Below are 19,521 nucleotides of genomic sequence, written 5' to 3' on the forward strand. Positions count from 1 at the left end.
TCAGATTAGCGCCTAATCACTAGTTAATTGATTTCTGATTAAGCAGCAGATTAAATTCCAGGGCATGGATAGTGATTGACTAGTAATTAATTAATCTATGATTAGCCACGTAAATGACGCATGACTGACGCATTTATCTGAGCTGACGAACCGGAACGGTTGTTTTGCACTGCTTTCAAAACATCCTACGCATAAGTTTCGGGCGTTTGTTGCTTGATAAACGATAGCTGCCGTTTAGTGCATTATCCAAAACGTAGACATGGTTATCTTCATTGTCTAAATTTTAAATTAATGCCTGCTAATGCCATTGTTGACAGGAATATTTCATAGCTGCTTCTGCTTACTATATCAGCACCCTACCAAAGTACCAATACGGTAGTCTGTTTATGGTAGTTTATTGGGCATCAAACCACTTTACCATGGACTATCATCTCGATTCGATCATGCTGCTCTACAATTTGAACAACAGGAGTATACCAAGGCGTATCGTTAGCGACCGGAGTAATCCAGTGGAGCACCTATCAAGCGGAGAGTTTGTACATCGTTATCGCGTGTCCAAGGATTCCTTCATGGTACTCTTGGAGATAATAAAAGACGACCTTCAATACGACTGCAAAAGGAGCCATCCTATTCCTCCCATCTACCGACTACTTGCAACCCTACGGTTCTATTCTTCAGGACATTTTCAGAGGACTGACGGAGACTTACTGCAAATGGATAGGACGTCAGTGTGCAGAATTGTTCACCAGGTGTCAAAAGCAATTGCTAAAAGAAAGCAAAAATTTATAAACTTTCCAAACACGCAGCATCAAATCAATTTAGAACAGATGGCATTTCATAGGGAGCATCAGTTTCCCGAGGTAATTGGACTCATAGATGGTACACATATACCAATTAGATCACCTGGTGGACCTAACGCAGAGTTATTCAGGAATCGAAAAGGTTATTTCTCTGTAAATGTACAAGTTGTTTGCAATTCTACAATGGAATTCACGCACATTGTCGCAAGGTGGCCAGGATCGACTCATGACAGCAGGATATTTGAATCCAGCCCACTTCCTGTGTATCTGTCACGAACGAACAAACTGCTTCTTGGTGACAGTGGATACCCACTGTTGCAAAATCTGATGACTCCGCTCCCAAATCCTCAATCCGTCGCTGAGAGACGTTATAATAGATCCCATATATCTACCCGCATTAAAATTGAAAGAGCGTTTGGTGTATGGAAGCAAAGGTTTCAATGCTTGATGATTCCACTGCGCACCAGATTAGATAACTCGCTCGTGATAATTGTTGCTACTGCGTGCATCCACAACTTGTGCATTCGCCGACACGAAGACCTAAGCGACATTATGCAGCTCTCAGATAACGTTGCTGATGTGATAAATACACTCGAGAGAGATTTTGGGCATACGCCAGATAGTACTAGTACTATTTCAGGTAGAGCCAAACGCAACGAAATAGTGTCCTGTCATTTTACGTAACTGGAACGTGATAAGCTTTGTCAACAGGAGTTTGTGTACCATCTGGAATGGTACATTAAACGGTCTTTCTTATCTCATGCTGTCATATTTTGTGATACGATTGTTAATATACAATGTTTTCAATTCTGTGAACAACTCGCTACCTATTACCAGCCGACAAATATTTGGGTTTCAGTTGTTAATAAACAAAGAATTGCAGTCGAAATATTAGTCAGTTGTTAATAAACAAAGAATTGCAGTCGAAATATTAGCAAAGTTGGGCAAGGTTTGGGATGGTAGGCCTATTTTTAAGTCAACCAGTCACACATTGGCATATTTATTTTTTTTCAAGCGGTATAGTTCCTCTGCCATTTCCATCTTCTTCTCTTCATTACGACGTTGCAGTACAGCATTTTCCATTTGGAAGCGATATAGATCCATCCTCATTGAATGCTCCTTTGCATTCATTGCATGGATCTGACTGGACAAGCCTGTACTGAAATAGGCACATATGAAAGATCATGTATGACAACGTATATGCAGGCAATGGGAAAATCCTTGTCTACTGTGGCATTCTATCAACACCGTTGAAAGCACCATAACCATTTGATTACGTGCAGGTAAAATTTGCAACAAACCTTCAAGTTTAGGATTATCTATCCACGGTCTTTTCCGCGCCTTCACAATTGGAGTAGACGCTGCTGCATGCGCGATGTTTTCACTATCATCACTAATAATGCTGCCTGAATAAACGATAGATTGAAAATGCTGAGGTTCATTAAAATTGAAATGTCTCTGCTGCACACACACCGAAATTGCTGCAATTATTGTTGGATGTTTCTGGCACATCACATCTGTTTGTCTCACTTTCTGTTAAAACAAACAAAGATCCTGTCAGAAGCTTTCGAATCTGTAACCTGCTTAGATCATAAGGATGTGGCAGTATCTTCGTCTGCTGTAACTATTCCAATTGCAACTAAAAGGCCTCTGCTCACCTATAGGTTCATCATCTGGTATTTGTGCTGCAAAACAATTGGTAAGTATCAATGTAAATACTCATCACATACAAATATGTGAACTGAATACCCACTGAATAATATGTCAATAAGTTGATCCTGTTTATCGGGCTCATTACCGAATTCCGGTACTTTCTCTGCATCAAAGTCATATGGATTTTGCAGTGGTTCTATCTGTGACGGAATGATGCCTGGAAATGAACAGCAATATAACTTTGTGATATCGTTCTCTGGAAAGCACATCCCACACTTTCTAGATCTGTTCGGGCTAGATCCGGAATAAAAATTTACTATGGGACGTAGTTATAGGAAAACTTTCACATCACCTGTCAGCTGTAGAATTTTTTGATTGATAATCTGTTGTAATTAACTCATGATATCTGTTCTCAACTATAGGCTCGATACAACCACTGTAGTACAGTAACAAACTAAACTATAAAATATGAATCTTACTAAGTATTTTCTTGGACATCTCGTCCAACTCAGGAGGTGAGGGTCCTCCTCCGGTTTTGAAAGCGCATTGCCTTTGTTTCGCGAAATCCTTTTTGGTCTTCTGCTTCAAATTACGCCACAGGTTTTGCAGCTGACGGTGTGTCCGCTTGCAGCCAGTTGTCCGAGAGTTGAAATTTTCAGCAATTTCAATCCAGCAGTTCTCTTTTTGCTTACTAGTCTTGCCATCTGTTGCTTTGCTCTCAATAATTTTAGAATAACTTTCAGCCAATTCTACTATCAAATGTTTTTCTAACTTTGAATAGTTTTCTCCTCGCTTCACAGCCATTTTAGAAACCTGTAGACTGAGCAATGTAATCATGATCATTACTCACATCAGTAATAGAGCAGTGTAACAGCACCAAATAAACCCAAGTCAAACATTATCAGGCACCGAAGACTGGATATGAACCGGCTACCGATATTTACCGATTCCCGAAGAGAAAATCTGTGTCACATCAAATGATTGATAGACATGGATGGACAAACTGGACATGGTTATCACTTTACCGGTACTAAACACCATCATCATTTTCCGGCAAGCAAATTATCATCATTTGCGCCATGCAAATGGTTAAATAGCTTTATTCCCATCGGTTCGCTCTGTGGAGAAATCCTGGCTAATGTACGACCCACAAAATAAAATAGCCCACTTCTCACTTGATCATGACAGCCATTCACTTTCTATATTGAAAACCATAGCATATAGCCAGCACTGCAGGCTTCCGGGCTACAATGAGGGTAGCAAACTACCGATACTATACAGCAGTAGCTATACCCGCAAAGACTAATCAGGACCTTAATCTAGCTGCCGAGGTTGATTAAATTTTAACACTTGATTAACTTTAATTACAATCTGTGCAGTATAATTTCAGAAATTAACGTTACTAATCACTAGTTAGTGGCTAATCAGCATCCGTGCACCCGACCCTGAAAGGGATTACACCGCTGCGATGGCTATATTATATACCCAGCAAACACTAGATGTCTTTTGAACCTGTCAGGATATCTTTTTCTTGTCCATCCAGGTTCAAATCATATCTTGTGCATGCTTTGTGCTGAAGCACGACTTAAATATATCTTTTTCATCTCCAGTCATGTTCAAATCATATCTTTGTGCAAACCTTGTGCTGAAGCACGACTTAAATATATCTTGTTCTTGTCCAGTCAAGTCCAAATCGTATCTTGTCCATACCTTGTGCTGAAGCACGAATTAACTATATCTTTTTCTTGTCCAGTCAAGTCCAAATCATATCTTGTCCATACCTTGTGTGCTGAAGCACGACATCAATATATCTTGTTCTTGTCCAGTCAAGTCCAAATCATATCTTGTCCATACCTTGTGCTGAAGCACGACATCAATATATCTTGTTCTTGTCCAGTCTAGTCCAAATCATATCTTGTCCATACCTTGTGCTGAAGCACGACTTAAATATATCTTGTTCTTGTCCAGTCAAGTCCAAATCGTATCCTGTGCATACCATAGCAATTTGCAACGTAGCTACGTTGTAAATTGCTATGTGCATACCTTGTGCTGAACCACAACTTTTCTTGGCCAAATTTTGTCGAATGCTGAAAATATATTTGTTAGGAATATCAAATTCGATTATTGCTTCCTATTATGGTAGAGTGGTGTTTATAAATGTACAGCAGATTATATTGAACTTTTACTCTCATGGGGCGATTAATCACCTGTGTCACTACCGTATGTTCCACCTAGTGTCACGCTCTTTCTTGCAATTTTGCAGACTAAAATTAAATATAATATTAGCCCGCAGCCTCACGCTCCGCCACCTCTGCTGCTTTCGGTGGTTGGGTTGTATTTGATTGGAATTGGTCGGTTCCCAAATTTTGGAAGGAAATTTGAAAGTCCGCAGAATCCGGCTGGAGAATTTCCGGTTCTGCGTCCAAAAAACTTCTGCCAAAATCATGATATCGTATTTAAGATTATAATTAAGAATGTTGCCAAAATCCGACTGTCGAAATAAATTCAGAATCCGCATCCAGTCCGGATGAAATCCTGCTACGACTCCGGCTTCTAATCCGGAGTGTAAACGAGAGGCCATTTCTCCCTTGCGAGTTCACATAAGTTTCGGCGCGAAATACTGGCAGACAGCCAGACAAAGCGCTCTCGTAATGGAGGCTTACAGCTACGCAGTCGTATGTTAGGTTTAGTTCCGTTCTGGAATTAATCGTGGTAAATTAAGGCTCAACCAACCATATTCCTTCAGAGGATTACTGAAAACTGAACTGTAGATGGTAATTTATATATGCTTGATACGAACCATAGGTATATAGTGTATGGTATAATGTCACAAAGTATAGAACTTGGTTTGCACTTTTGCGAATATCATATAAGCTATTGTGACAGTGCTGGATTATATAATATCATCAGATGGTGGTCGCTAAAATCATTCATGGTGATCGAATGTTCTTGTACTTTTGTCTATAATAGTGTAGTGGGAGCTCAGCTACAACGTGGTAATGCCCAGATATAAAATAAGACGGGGAGAGCACAGACGTAGGCAGTACCAGAAAAAGTGGCTACGGTTCAAGCGAGCTAGAACCGCCGATTTGACGGGATGGATCGTTTCATGATCATCAAGTGAAATATGACACGGGCAATTGGACTCCGTACAAAATACGTATCAAATGCTCATCTGGTAAGTCAACTCATAATTTGTGAAGGTTTACCGTTACTCAGTACCAGTGTTGGGATGACTTGAATCATGACAAAAATGAGACTAGCATGTAGCTATACCAGTGATTCCCAACCGCGGCCTCGAGCTAGCCGTCTTGCGTCCCCCACAAAAATTTAAAGAAATCGATTTATGATATAAAATAAAATTTATATTTATAAAATTCTCTTGCTTAGCTTGGAGTCTGGAGTTGTTAATTAGGATTGCAGAAAAGTTCTGAGTAGAGTGCTAACGTTATGTCACTACTGTATATAGGTATTGATAACTAATCTACGAATAGATGTACAACACGTGACTCACGGTTGAATACGCTGAGGCAAAACCCAGCAGCAGTTCTCCTCGATTTTACTCTATTTGGTTAACTTTTTATTGATCTAAAGCAGTCACGAATTCGTGCGGCCCCAACTATATACTCTGAAATTCTAAATTTGGCCCTGACACCGAAAAAGGTTGGGAACCACTAAGCTATGTATATTGTATACAGTTACTTGCGTACAGTATTTCATTAGCAGTTCTATGTTTGCGTGTGCGATACAATATCGTTTTTTCAAGTTTGTGCGAGTTTTCAAATTTGAGTAATTCTAGATCTAGTTGCGCTGTTTACAAATCCAGTAGTTTGATAAATCTGGAAACTTACCATCTATATTATCCATCTGTTTTAGATTTATGGGTCAAGGCCTTTCGTGATATGAGGGCAGTTGCAGACAATAGTAGTTTGCCCTCCGCTTCAGATAAGGACCTACAACGGCCTAACCGAAAACGTCAGCCGCCAAAAGATTTTTTGACAAGTCCATGTCATCTGATAATCAAGGTATAGCCTACACTGTTATTCTGCCTAATATGTTATATGCAGAAGTGACATATGTATAACTTTCATACTTTGTAGATGATGCTGTTTCTTCAAAGAAAAAACGTAATCCAAGTATTCAGACACAAGGCATGCCTATACCAACTCCAAGAGTGCGGTCACCTCCTGATTCTGGCGATGAAAGTGTGACAAGCAAGAGGGTAAGTCCATGTCAAATCAACCACTCTTGTCACCACTGGGTCCTCAGATTGCAATGAAAATGGAGGGGTAAATCTAGTATCCAGTTCTGACTGCAGCAAACTTAATTTTGTCAAAATTGGTCAACCCATCACAAAGTTATCGCATTTTTAAAAATGGCCATTCTGTGCTCACCCAACCATGAAGTTCAATCAGTTTTACATTACCTGTTACAGTAACGTTTATAAACCAGCATAGTCAAGTACTTGAGAGTGGATTATGGTGTCTAATGATAAAATAGAAGAAACTCTTGCTATTGAAGGGAAAATTGTCAATTAATCAAATGGGGTCAAGGGTTAAAACCCACATCATAAACCGGCATTTTTCAAAATCGTTCATGCGTAACATGAACTTCAATTATATCTAGCGTAATTCTGTCTACACGAAAATTGGAAAGTAACATGTCATATGAAAGCTTGTTTGGAGAGGAACATGGCTGACATGTTTTGCTAACTAATATTTGACTGATAGTACCTCTAAATTAACTTTACATAAATCCTTCTGAATCCATGGGGTAATTCAATTTGAGATTAAACAAAAGAGGGATTGGGTATCTCTTAAGTTTCAGATCTCTCTGAAATTTCGCTCAAAACACCATGAAGTACATCTAAGTAAATGTCAATTTATTTTAAATGAAATTCATAAGTAGTTTTCAAGTTATTGCATGATAAAATCAAGCTTTTTATGCTCATCCAACTGCGAAAATCAAGTAATTTTTTAGGCTGATTTGAAATTTTCTGTAAATAAGCTATTTTGACAATTAGAGAGTTGTTCTATTTATTATGTTGTATAAATTGATCTATTCTATCATACATGACAAAAATTACTGATTTTTGGTTGATATCCCAAAATATCACTCATTAACTCCAAAAACCACTGAAGCGTAACAAGAATATTTCAAGGGTCTCTCTCTCATTTCTGTCTGCTTCAAAATTTTTGTAAATGGTGTCATATGAGAGCTGTTAGAACAAAGAATTTCGAGAAAATGAGTAACATGCTGGAGTTTGTCTCAAGGTAACACAGCAACTAGAATATCGAACATCATTTTTTAGGAAAATCACTACATTTTCATGACCTGAAATATACCCTGTTTTCAAAACTTTGTAAGTAAATATTACATAAAAACTTGTTTTCTAAGGAATCTGTGTTGCAACAGCTTTCATTTGCCACCCTTCATAACTTTGTTCATGTAGACAGAAATTAGATGGACACTCCTGAAATATTGTCATGCTTGAGTGATTTCCAGAGGCACCGTCTTTCAACTTGAGCTAAATTCTGGGCCGTGCACCAAAAATCATTAATTTCGCACATGAATGATAGAATAGATCAATTTGTAAAACATAACAAAGTGAACAACATTCTAAGGTCAAAGTAGCCCATTTACAGACAATTCCAAATATACTTAAAAACAGCCCTACAATTTCACGGTTGAATGGGCATGAAAAGCATGTTTTTCATCATGCGATAACTTTAAAATTACTCAAGTAATTCATTTCAAATCAATTGTGATTTAGTCAGATATACTTGATGATGCTTTGAGCCAGGCGCGTAGCCAGCCGAAAAATAAGGAAGGGGTTTTAAAATATAAGGGCGGGGTTTCGATGTTTTGCGAATTTACTTAATATAATATAGCGTCAATTCATTAGGGTTAAGTACATCCGTAAATGACGATTATACATTATACAATCTCCTCGTGTTCGCGATTATACGCGTTTGATAAGCTTGTCGACGAGTCCGGAAGTACTGTTAATTAGCGACTCCTTGATCTGTCGTCAACAATTAAATACCTGCGCTTATCAAAGGGTCGAACAATTAAATACGCGCGCTCATCAACGCAGCCTCGTCGACTATTTGCGCAAGTCGAAATGTCCGAGATTTTTGGGAATATGTGCCATAATGACGCCGATTTCAGGTGCTTCAAACCTGTCCTATTTTATAACTCAAGTCGATACACATATTCTGATGGTTATGTTTAAGTATTAGCGGAGATATATTACGCACGCGTCGCACTTGTTTACGGACATTCGATGTCTTTCAGTTTCGCGATGTCACTATTTAATCACAATCGCTAATCAGCATACAATCAACGGCGTGGTCTCCAAGCCATCGAGAGATACGAGCCAAACCATGCTAGGCCCGAGACGCGATAGTTAGGCTAGCGATGGAGTTAGGCTAGCGATGATCTATTCTATAATATATATCTTTCGTATTAGGCCTATTGCAGATGCGATTGTGTAGGCCAACCAATAATATCGTGCGCTTATCAATGTGTCGAACAACTAAATACGCGCGCTTAGGAATGAGTCTTACGTCTTACATAGTGTCTTTGACGATTTGCGCAATTCAAAATGTACGAGTTTTTATGGAATACGGGCTATAATGACGCCGATTTCAGGTGGTTCAAACCTTATCTCTTTTTAGCCTTGACACACAGCTTTTGATGGTTATGTTCAAGTATTAACGGAAATCAATTACGCATGTACGTACGCATGCGTCGCATATGTTTGCACACATACGATGTAATTCAGTTTCGAGATGTCACTCTTTAATCACAATCGGTAATCAGCATATACTTAACGACCATTTTATCCGAGCCATCGGGAAATATGAGCCAAAGCATGGTAGGCCCGAGACGCGGTAGCTAGGCTAGCGATATATTTCGTATACTAGGCCGCTTGCAGATGCTGTTGTGTAGGTCAGCGATGATATCGTGCACACCGGGCCTATAGCAGATGAGATTATTCAAGCCAGCGGAACTAGGCTTGTTGGAGACGCGACAAATCAGGCTAGCAACTATTGCCGAGCACGCGGCAATGAATGACCGAATTTCGCAATCATCTCAGCGGATGATCGTGTCGCGTTTCGTTGCGCAGTGCATCGCGCACGGACGCTAATTGGCTACACGCCTTTCGCTAATTGGCCGCACTCAACACTGATAATACGAATTATTGAATTGCAACCGACCATTAGCGTCAGAACGATCATTTCGAAAGAAAGGGGTTTCGCGTTTAAGAAGGGGGTTTCACGCTTCTAAAGGAGGGGGTACCGACCCCCAAAACCCCCCCTCTGGCTACGCGCCTGCTTTAAGCTAAATTTCAGCAAAATCTGAAACTACGGTGGTGACCAAATCCATTTTTTTGGTTGATCTGATATGGACTTACCCAAGAGTGCTCTTGTTAATGATGCTTCAAATGCAAGTTTGCCATCATCAAGTGAGGAGAGTGTTCAAGAACAGCATGATCCCAACATCGAATGTAGCGGCCAGTTGCAGGGAATCAACGAATGCAGTGAGCTCCTAACACTTTGATTCGTTCTCGAATTTAAGCAATAGAGTCGCTCTATTTTCCAGACGATCCTTCATTTGTAAGCAATGTTGAACTGCAAAATTCTGACTGTCAACAACAAGGCCTATCACAAAGTAATGGTAAGTTTATCGCATATGATCAATCCAGTTTTCTTGAATTCAAATAATTTTTTAGCTTCTCCATGTTCTTCATCAACTCCAACATCTGCACACAGTGACCACTCTATATATTTCTCTGATGCGTAAAGACATCAAGTTGCAGATGAACCACATGATGGACCTCAGCTCCAAGCAGATGAACCAGATGATGGATCTAATTAAAGGTCACATCATCAACGACTCAAAAAATAAACACAGTACAACAGCCCCAATCTTGCTTGAAGATCTTATTGAAAACCCCTGTCAAACCGTATCTCAGCTGGAACGACTGGAAAAGAACTTGACTGAGGGCGATTGCAAGAAATCTGAACTGGTATGATTTTGTCGATTAGAGCAAACTTAGCCGGGGTATCTAACCCAGGGGCAGGCAGCATACGGCCCGCGAAGTGATTTTGTCCGGCCCGCCGACAGTTTTCTGTCCTACATGATAATGCCCCGCCCCAGTTTGCCGAGATTCCTCACTAATTCCTTACTACGTCAAATTTTAGTGACTATGTTGTTATATTATAAGTGTATGCGCAGCGTTGCGAGAGTGGAGCTTACGCGTAAGTTCGTTGAAGCGAGAAGACTTTCATTATCGGCATTGACGATGCAATCAAACCTAATGTGGTCTGTGGTAATCATGATTTTTGTCGACTACAACGGTCAGCAGGCTGATATTTCCTATTTTTGATTCCGTGACCGCCGACTTGTAGCACGGCACACTTCTAGGTTTTTGTAAGGCACCGCTTATGCCAGGGGCGCCAACTCAAAATGGGTTGCAGGCCACTTTTCGAATTTGGTAGAGGACGCAGGCCGCATGAATTCAGTATCGAGATTGCCTACATGACAATGTTATTCTCAAATCCACATTGTATTCGCCATTATCGGCGAGAAATGGCTTTGAAGTGACATTGTTGTCGTTAAAATACATTCATTAAATACGATATATTCCTTGTGGATAAATGGACGAATAATGCATCGATTCAGCAATCCGATGCCCAAGTACTTAATTTTCCTATATCCGGCCTGCCGACTGGAGAAGTTGCCCACCCTGATCTAACCTCTCGTCAAGATCAACGTTCCATCAAGTTATTTGATGTTTATGCAGGCGCGTAGCCAGAGGGGGGTTTGGGGGTATAATCGTCATTTATGCATGTACTTTACCATGATGAATTGATGCTATATTAGTGAATTCGAAACCCTACTTATTTTTTGGGCTGATCTAGTTATTTTTCATTCTGGTACACACCACTATCGTATTGCAGAGCCATTTGTATTTTGTACTACAGGTATCTGCTTTGAAAGGACTTCACGGTGAACAATTGGCTTCAACGGTCAGAAATATCATGACAAGCATAGCTGTAAAAGATGTGTGGCAATTGTTCAGCCTAAAGGGTCAAAGAAGCAAAAATGGACAAAAAAGAAGTTTTCAAAATTTTAATCTTTACAAGACTATTACACGTAAGTTGTTACTGATATTACAATCGAGATTACAAAACCCTCGATAACAATGCCTTCGAGAGCATTTTTACAGAGTTAAAGTATTTTGCTTTCCCTTCTTGTGAAAGATCATCGCAGCTAAATTGCAAATCGTTGCTGACCACACAGCCTTATAAGCTAGGCTTACCATACGTCCTCTTTTAAGAGGATTTGTCCTCTTTTTTGACTTTCTTGAAAGTGTCCTCGGAGGACGCCCTTTTGTCCTCTTTTTCGAGATTTTGTCCTCTTTTTTGCCGAAATTAGCGCAGAAGGCTCCGGCGGGTATTTCGGAAGGAAAAGCGGTGATTTTAGCTCTGAGCGAAAAGAAGACCTTTTTTTTCTTTCCTGGCAATGTGGAGAGAAAAACGTTAAATTCGAGCTCTGAGCGGAAGTGATGACCTTTTTTTTTTTTTTTTTAGTCAACCGATCACGAAGTGGGAAAAATTTACCGGTCTCCAGTTTTGCATGTCTGAAATTTCTGAAAAAGTGTCCTCTTTTTACATTTCCAAAATATGGTAAGCCTATTATAAGCCCTCGTTTGAAGTCATCTTCTACTGACATTGCCGACATGGCAAAATCACAAACAAGTGCGATGATTGCGCAACTCGGTGTTGAGTCTGGAATGTTTTGAAATACCAATTTTGACACTATGGGGTGATCACATTCGAGAGGGATTGTTACCGCTGGCGGAGATTCCGATTTGCCGCATTGTTTTGTAATGCAGCCCCTGATCAACTTATATTATCTTTGAAGGAGCATGTAAAGTGGCTAATCCTACGGCCGAGAGTACAACAATTACAACCAAAGTGGGACGATTTCTAACTGTTATTGGAGCTTGCAAGGTAATTTTGTTTATGAATCTGACGTCTGTGCGACAGCTGCGTTCTTTATCATATCATTTGACAGTAAGTGAATCGTTGCTACCTCCAGGGCCGCTACCATTCATCTTCAGAACACTATACCAGTGGTTAAAAAACTTTGACGTGATGTAATTTAAAAAAAATTTATAGTCATTTAATTTTGTCAAAATTGTTGGTCTTGCTTGCATAAATTTTTGATCATCTCGTTACACTTGCTCAGATTTAGCGGTGGAACCAATGTCTCCAAAACTTTTTTGCCAATAATCCGTCACTCATTTCAAACTCCTTTCAATTCACATTTCTACACGGGAAGCAAGTTCATCCTCAACTGGTCGCATTCGTACCGCGTGGGGGGCTCAGATTGCTATTGCCTGACCCATGTTCCCTCTAAGCTGCACTGCGCACGTGCGCAATTGCACAGTGCTTAGTTGGTCTCTGCGCACAAAAAATCTGAAGTGATGTCATTTTTTTTAGTCGTTATGCACTACTGTGAGTTGGTGAGTGTGTGCAGACTCGTCAAAAATTAGAGGGAGCATCGGGTCGGCTAATTCGGTGGCGAACAAGATGTATGGCAAATATGGCTCAATTCCAGCGTGTAGATGTCAAATCATTGAGATACAAAATTAGGGATTTGAAACTTCGCTGGTATATATATTAGGTACATTTTACAGCTAGCTATAGTATCCCGTTCACCAAAGAAATGTTTGAAGCTGGCCCAGAACGATAACGATGAGTTATACGATCTTCCAGGGCCATCACACTTCAAACACCCAATTAGGGGAGCTCGACTGAACCCAAAATTACTTTGTTTGTCGTTTGTTGAAGTAGATTTTTTGTCCCTGTAGGTCTACATTTAAATATGATTAGTAAGATAAAAAGGTGCTCATAATAGAGAAATATGCAAATTGGTGGTGGCGATTACCACACATTAAAAAGGACTACGACTCCACTCTGTGGTAAGAGATGGGTCTCGAGAACATTTTCAAACCCGAAAATGGGCCACGGCCAAAACATGGCTGAGAACCCCTGGTTTATTAGCTTCTATATGTTGGAATTGAGCCAAATTTGGCGCGCAGAGTTAAATCGACAATTTCGTCGAAGTAGATGGTAAAGTTTGACTTGGCTGTCACACTCCACCAAGTTCGTCGTGACTTCCTAAAGACGGTTCGGAATCCTTGGATGAATGTGACTTGACATGACCGTCCCACATTACTCACAAACAAACACATATAATGACTATTGCTCTACTGCTAATCAATCAAAGTAATCAATTCATTTATGTTATAGGACGACGATAAAGGAGAATGCAGGAGCAAGACTGTTATCGAGGAGGCAGAAGTATTGGCTGAAGTGATTGCACAGTTCTGTATCAAGGCCCAATTCTTGCTAACGTATTTTCTTCATCCATGTTTTTTTTCGTGTTTTGTACTGATTTCATACAGAACAGAAAGCCATATACATGCTGATTTTTAAAATTGGCAATTAGTTTTCCTTCTGAACAAAAAGGCCTACCTCTTGCTAACGTATGTTATGTCAGGGACTATTATTTTACCTTCATTCTTCATCCATTTTTATTCCAATTTTTCGTCGAGGTCTAGTCAAGTGCATTTTTTTTTTGCATTTTGAACTGTCTTCGTCGAGGTCAAGTCCAGTGCATTTTTTTGTATTTTGAACTGGTACAATACAGAACAAAAAGCCATACATGATTTGTAAAACTGAGGATTCGTATTCGTTCATGTGTGAAGTGCAGCATATAGCAGGTTTAGCCAACCAGGGTTCAGGGTCACACAGGGTCGAATTGTACAAAAAATATCTTATAGGATATCGCTGAGGATGTTTATCAGGATATCTTTGAGGATGTTTATCAGGATATCTTTGAGGATGTCTATCAGGATATCTTTGAGGATGTCCTACAGGACGTCTTATATATATCCATTTCTGTCGACAAATGTATATATTTTGCACTTCATTGAAGGACATCTTTTGAACTCATGGAAGATGTTTAAAAAATATCTTTAATAAGTTTTGTGTTTGCTGGGTAGCCTATATATTCTTGTGCAGTCGTGCTCAATTGATAACTGCAGCCAAGAGATTGGTACGTAGAAAAATTATATGTGATTTGGTGACTTTGCAGAATAATAGAATTAGTCCTGTTTGCTATAGCGGACGTATTCCATGAAGTAGACGATGTCAGCATTGGTTACTGTTACTAAGATGTTGTCTGGGATGGCTGATTCCAACGACGGCCAGTTAAAATTGAATTTGAAGAGAAATTCAAATTCAGGTAAATTTCGGCCTCACAGGTCTAGTTGATTAATTACTTGGCATATTTGTGTTACAGATGCTTCAAAAGTGACAGATTTGCCTTGTATATGGTCTGTGTAATTCCAATTGATGTGTCAGCATTGTGAATCTATTAATGACACAAGATTGGTAAGATACTCTGCCATCGGATATACTTGATGGTGTAGAATTCAGCACAATTTTATCTTGCGGGTGATATGTCAAAGTGCTGGAGATGTAGGCCTACCCTGTGGTCTGCAAAAGTCAGAACAACGCAACAATGTTCCATCAATCATGACTGATCTCGTAGCCTCTATACTGCGGAAGAAAATGAACAGATGTAGTCGAGTAAGTATTTTGTAAGATATATGTTTGGTGAACGTTTAACAAGATTTTAGCTGTCAATCGGTACTGACTGCTTTCGAAATTGCAAGATGCCTATTCACGACTAATGGAAAATGACTGATAATGACGCTACAAATGAGTTAAAATCTTCGAAAATTGATTGTGACTGTGATGGTTATTTCATGCTGTTTCACTCGGAAAGAGACACAAAGTTGTACCAACGCTACCTCAACTTATTTGAAAAATTATAAGTATTTCATTACTCACTACCCATCAGTGTTATTAGGTACTATTTCCCGAAGCACATTGTGACTTGTGACTACTATAACCTACATGCTCACACCGGGCTGAGCGCTGAGTGCCGAACTGATATTTGGCGCATTTACGTTGATTTTAATAACATAAAACATGTAAACTTCCATTACGACATTATCCGCCCTCGTATCAAGAACACAGGCAAGTTCAGCTCGGGTGCAGAAAATGGCTGTTCTAGTGATCTATATACTAGTGCAGCGGTTATCAGACATGGACACGGATAGTCTGATGGCAAGGAAGGTTATGGCTATTGCTGAGAAAATTTTCAAATGTTAAATTCGAATTATATGCGGCAATAATTAATTATGAGTTGTGGGGCAAATCGCACGGGGCGCAAAATAATTCCCGTCGATTGTGGCTTTGTGCTCCCTTCAGATGCTTTGCCTCAGATGTTTTACTACAGTTCAGCTCTGTTACTTCCACAGCCCAACTCACTGTGTACCAATTTTAGTGCAATCAGGTTGATTATATACGTGAACTTTTTGTTCAGACTTTCTCCGCCAACGCATGCGAGAAAAGAGGCATGTTCAGCTCTAATTCGGAAATATCCAATTCTGAAATTAGTTACGGCTGATGAAGATAATTTTCTTCCGCCATATGTAAGTTTTGAGGCTTGCAGTGTGGAAATATCACACTCTGTCAAATTCGATACATTTTAGCACTCATGGATAACGAGACTCAACGACAAAATATATAACAAGCATCGGAAAATGAAAGACACAGACGACCCGGTTCTCCTAGCAAACAGAAAAAAGTTCGGACGGACTGGCCCGCGGAGACGGCTTCCTGCTGAAGAATCGCCTACGGCAAGCCCACGATGCAAGAAACCCAGAAGTTCTGATGTTGCGGACGAAGTAACTGCTATTTCAAGGGAACCTCAAGGTTGAGAACCACTGATTCATATCAATTAAAAATTTCAGGAAATAGAATCGTTGACCAATGATAATAGTTCAGCTGAACACAAGGCATTCATATTGTCGGAATCGAGTTCGTCAAGCCCAGCGAAGGGAGAGCTATTGAAATCCATGAAAGCCACCTTTAAAGGTCGCCGGTCTGACATAGAAGCCTGCATGCCAACTGCTGAAATTCTTATGGTTTATCCGCTTCTGAGAGAATCATATTGGGTAAGAAAAATATTATTTGTTCGATTTCTGTTTACTGGTAATTGTTGATGTTTCAGCTATTGGAGGAGATGAAGATCATAAACAATGGTCTGAATATACTGGACAATATCCAAGAAAAAGCAATATTCTCTCAGCACGCGACAAAAATAAACTGGAGTCGCGTGCCAACCAGCATTACAGCTGTGATGGGTACGATGCTTCAAGAATACAAATTATTGGATGTCTCAAAATAAGAATTTTTTTCAGATTCTGTGAAAATGAATTGGATGGTCGGTATACCTGCAATGTTCAAAGAGTCATACGACAAATTTTTGGGTATAGATCAGGTTCGTACCAAATACATACCGTCATTGCATTACTATGAATATAACCTTGCTGCGATCATTATAAGCCAAGAGTTCGATATATTAGTTAGACAATAAGCTCAGCCCACTTCCGCTTTGGCAATGTAATTAACCATTGCTTTGAAGAGGCCAAACACGATCGCTACCAAATACAGAGGCGTATACATGGATGCCTAACGCATTTCCTCGCAGATCGTGTAATACGTGAGAGGATAGCAATACCTCAATATTGTAGTTCAGTGGTTCTCAACCTTTTTGACCTTGCGGCACCCGTTGAAAATTGAAAATAGTTTGCGGCACACTAGCACAGTGGTTCGCAACATTTTTTGACGCCTCTGTAAACTGCCAGAATACTGCATTGTCACACAGGCGGCGTCATGTCTGCTGAATTCAGTCTTTTGAGCACACGATGGCATGACAGCAATTTCGTTTTGTCATATGTACAAACTTCAAATCGAGTCTTATGTAGTACTGATCATTTCCTACATCCTAGAATTATTTTGCACATAATTTCAAAGTTTAGAAGAAATCTCTCACAGCACACCGGTTGAGAACCACTGCTGTAGTTCTATTGGCAGCCACCTGCAGCTCAATTATAGTTCCAACAAACTGGGACGGGGAAATTTGTTAGCTGATATAATTTGATCAACTATACTTTTCAATTCTCATATTCGGCACCTGTAACATAACGTTACGTTGCACTTCGCGCCTACATTTTAACGGCAGTACTGATACGCTACCTAACAATCGCAATGTGGATGGCTATGTTCGTCAAATTTTTGAACGGGACCGTCTCTTCCAAGTGGGTTCATTTCTCGCTGGTAATTAGGAAGACGATGAGGATATGCCGAGTAAAGCGAATTCGAGCGGGGTATTGATTGCGGGCGGGACCAATGTTCCCTTTAATTTTTACGAGTCAGCACACACTCACTGCGCGGTTACTTGGACAACAGTACGTAACCACGAAAAAAAAAGTTATCACTTCGAATTTTTTGTGCGCAGCTTAGAGGGAACATTGGGCATGACAGCAATTTTGATTTGTCAGATAGAGCCGATTTAGATTAATGATCATTTGCTGTATAAAGACTGGAAGTATTTCGCGCATAATTTCCTAATGTAGAAGAAATCTCTTGAAGCACCCTTGCGAGACATAAATTGCACACTATTGTGTCGCGGCATACCGGTTGAGAACCAGTGTGTTAGTAAGTGCTGTACTCGTCATTGTTGGACCAATTACACCTGTTTGATAAAAATTAACTCTCGTAGTCGTACTACTCTCATTGCCTTTCAATATACAGATGTACCTTTCTTTCAGGATGATTCGGAATCACCAAACCCAATCATACATTTGGACACGGGGAAAAAGATATGGACGGTACCCTTTGATGGGATTAAGATTAATGACGTTGTAAATTTTGCATATGCTTTGGCTATCATTCTATCCCTGCATTGGGTATTTAATATCCAGTTCGAGAGCAGTGTGAATAACACATTGCATTGCATTGCCTCTCACTTGCCTCGCATGACCGCATGCCACTGCTCCACGAGTCGAACAGGTGCTTAGCATTAGAAAGGCATTTCCTAATTAATAAGAGCTTCTGTCGGTTCGCGTTTACTACTATGCTTAATATTGCAATCGAAGACATGTAATTCCATTTCTTGTATATTAGCGATAGTCAACGAGTAAGCGGAAGATACTAACAATAATAAGCAGCTACGGCATTTATTGAAGGTGCCGACCTTATCGGTGGTGGGCTCGATTTATATTACTGGATATAGATATCCTCCTACTCATCCTGTACAAAAACCCTAGTGCTCTTTTGAAAGCGAACGAACAGAAATTGTATCGAACGACAACTTCAGAATATGAATTCCATGGTATCGAATCTCGAATGTGAGATCACTATGTATAGTTTCGGTACCGAAAGCTAAATTTTGCTGTCGGTCCTACTATCATGTCCAAAATTTTACGTTGTTTCTACCCACGACCGACAATACTTTTTCTGCGACAAATCCGGACCACATTTCACTTGCGTTGTCACATTTGAAGACATTTTTATTTATTACCATTGCACAAAGTTGATCGATCGATTGATGCTCGTCGCCTTTAGTGCCGTTCCGTATACTACAACCTGTGAATTTAAAAAATCGAATAGGGTATCACACATTTTGAAATAGCAGGGATAGCATGTTTAGCCTGACCCAGCGACTATACCAGAAATGTTTTATAGGCCACAACAGATTAATCGCAAACATTCTGTGTAAATCAGTAAGGGGCGTCGAAACAACTGAAGAGAGCGTGAAGTCGCCCGAGAAAAATTAAGTTCATGAACTTGAAATGACTGGAACTGCTGGAACTACCAGCGGCAATAATCCTAAATTTACTGCGGTTATAAATGCCATGGTAACGTCGTACTATCCATACACCGATGCAATATTGTGACTGATACCGGGCCTTGTACTGACCAGAAGATATATCTGAATTAGGATTAGCTGGTGAATGCCTGTGTGTGTTAGCGGAGGCTTTTATGGTCTGCTTGTCATGAATCTGTCAAGGAAAATCATGGAGAAATGAGATATTTGCTTATATTGTCATGTATAATATGTCTTTTGA

General features: G+C 39.9%; 3 protein-coding genes and 1 long non-coding RNA gene across 8 annotated transcripts; 3 read left to right on the forward strand and 1 right to left on the reverse strand.

The window, feature by feature from the left end:
* Window positions 1–1,695: 1,695 nt before the first annotated feature.
* Window positions 1,696–3,377, reverse strand: LOC145436143 (myb/SANT-like DNA-binding domain-containing protein 3). 2 transcript variants are annotated; one of them, XM_080313429.1, is made up of 5 exons: window positions 2,933–3,377; window positions 2,554–2,670; window positions 2,274–2,485; window positions 2,102–2,206; window positions 1,696–1,954 (listed from the first exon to the last, which is right to left on the reverse strand). In XM_080313429.1, the coding sequence occupies exons 1-3, from the start codon at window positions 3,294–3,296 to the stop codon at window positions 2,385–2,387; spliced, it is 582 nt and encodes a 193-aa protein (XP_080169555.1). In that variant the 5' UTR covers window positions 3,297–3,377; the 3' UTR covers window positions 1,696–1,954; window positions 2,102–2,206; window positions 2,274–2,384. The 2 variants fall into 2 exon arrangements, with proteins under 2 accessions (XP_080169555.1, XP_080169553.1); XM_080313427.1 differs by having other exon boundaries at window positions 2,102–2,485; window positions 2,933–3,376.
* Window positions 3,378–4,391: 1,014 nt separating this feature from the next.
* On the forward strand, window positions 4,392–6,674 carry LOC145436144 (uncharacterized). The gene is made up of 3 exons (XR_013914190.1): window positions 4,392–5,631; window positions 6,330–6,478; window positions 6,554–6,674. It is a non-coding gene; the product is annotated as an uncharacterized LOC145436144 (long non-coding RNA).
* Window positions 6,675–9,874: 3,200 nt separating this feature from the next.
* Window positions 9,875–14,197, forward strand: LOC145436145 (uncharacterized). Of its 4 annotated transcripts, XR_013914191.1 has the most exons (7): window positions 9,875–9,999; window positions 10,062–10,136; window positions 10,192–10,488; window positions 11,447–11,618; window positions 12,390–12,478; window positions 13,784–14,088; window positions 14,138–14,197. XR_013914191.1 is itself a non-coding variant. In XM_080313430.1 (6 exons), exons 2-6 carry the CDS (start codon window positions 10,083–10,085, stop codon window positions 13,967–13,969), a joined length of 798 nt encoding a protein of 265 aa, XP_080169556.1. In that variant the 5' UTR covers window positions 9,875–9,999; window positions 10,062–10,082; the 3' UTR covers window positions 13,970–14,197. The 4 variants fall into 4 exon arrangements, 3 of the variants coding, with proteins under 3 accessions (XP_080169556.1, XP_080169558.1, XP_080169557.1); XM_080313430.1 differs by having other exon boundaries at window positions 13,784–14,197; XM_080313432.1 differs by having other exon boundaries at window positions 10,062–10,130; window positions 13,784–14,197.
* Window positions 14,198–15,853: 1,656 nt separating this feature from the next.
* LOC145435410 (uncharacterized) lies at window positions 15,854–18,471 on the forward strand. The gene is made up of 6 exons (XM_080312685.1): window positions 15,854–16,038; window positions 16,099–16,293; window positions 16,360–16,563; window positions 16,620–16,752; window positions 16,810–16,889; window positions 18,223–18,471. Exons 2-6 carry the CDS (start codon window positions 16,150–16,152, stop codon window positions 18,469–18,471), a joined length of 810 nt encoding a protein of 269 aa, XP_080168811.1. The 5' UTR covers window positions 15,854–16,038; window positions 16,099–16,149.
* The last annotated feature ends 1,050 nt before the right edge of the window (window positions 18,472–19,521 follow it).

The sequence above is a fragment of the Botryllus schlosseri genome, chromosome 3, assembly GCF_051294905.1.
Source record: "Botryllus schlosseri isolate E-star chromosome 3, Bs_hap1, whole genome shotgun sequence".
NCBI classification, from domain to species: domain Eukaryota; kingdom Metazoa; phylum Chordata; class Ascidiacea; order Stolidobranchia; family Styelidae; genus Botryllus; species Botryllus schlosseri.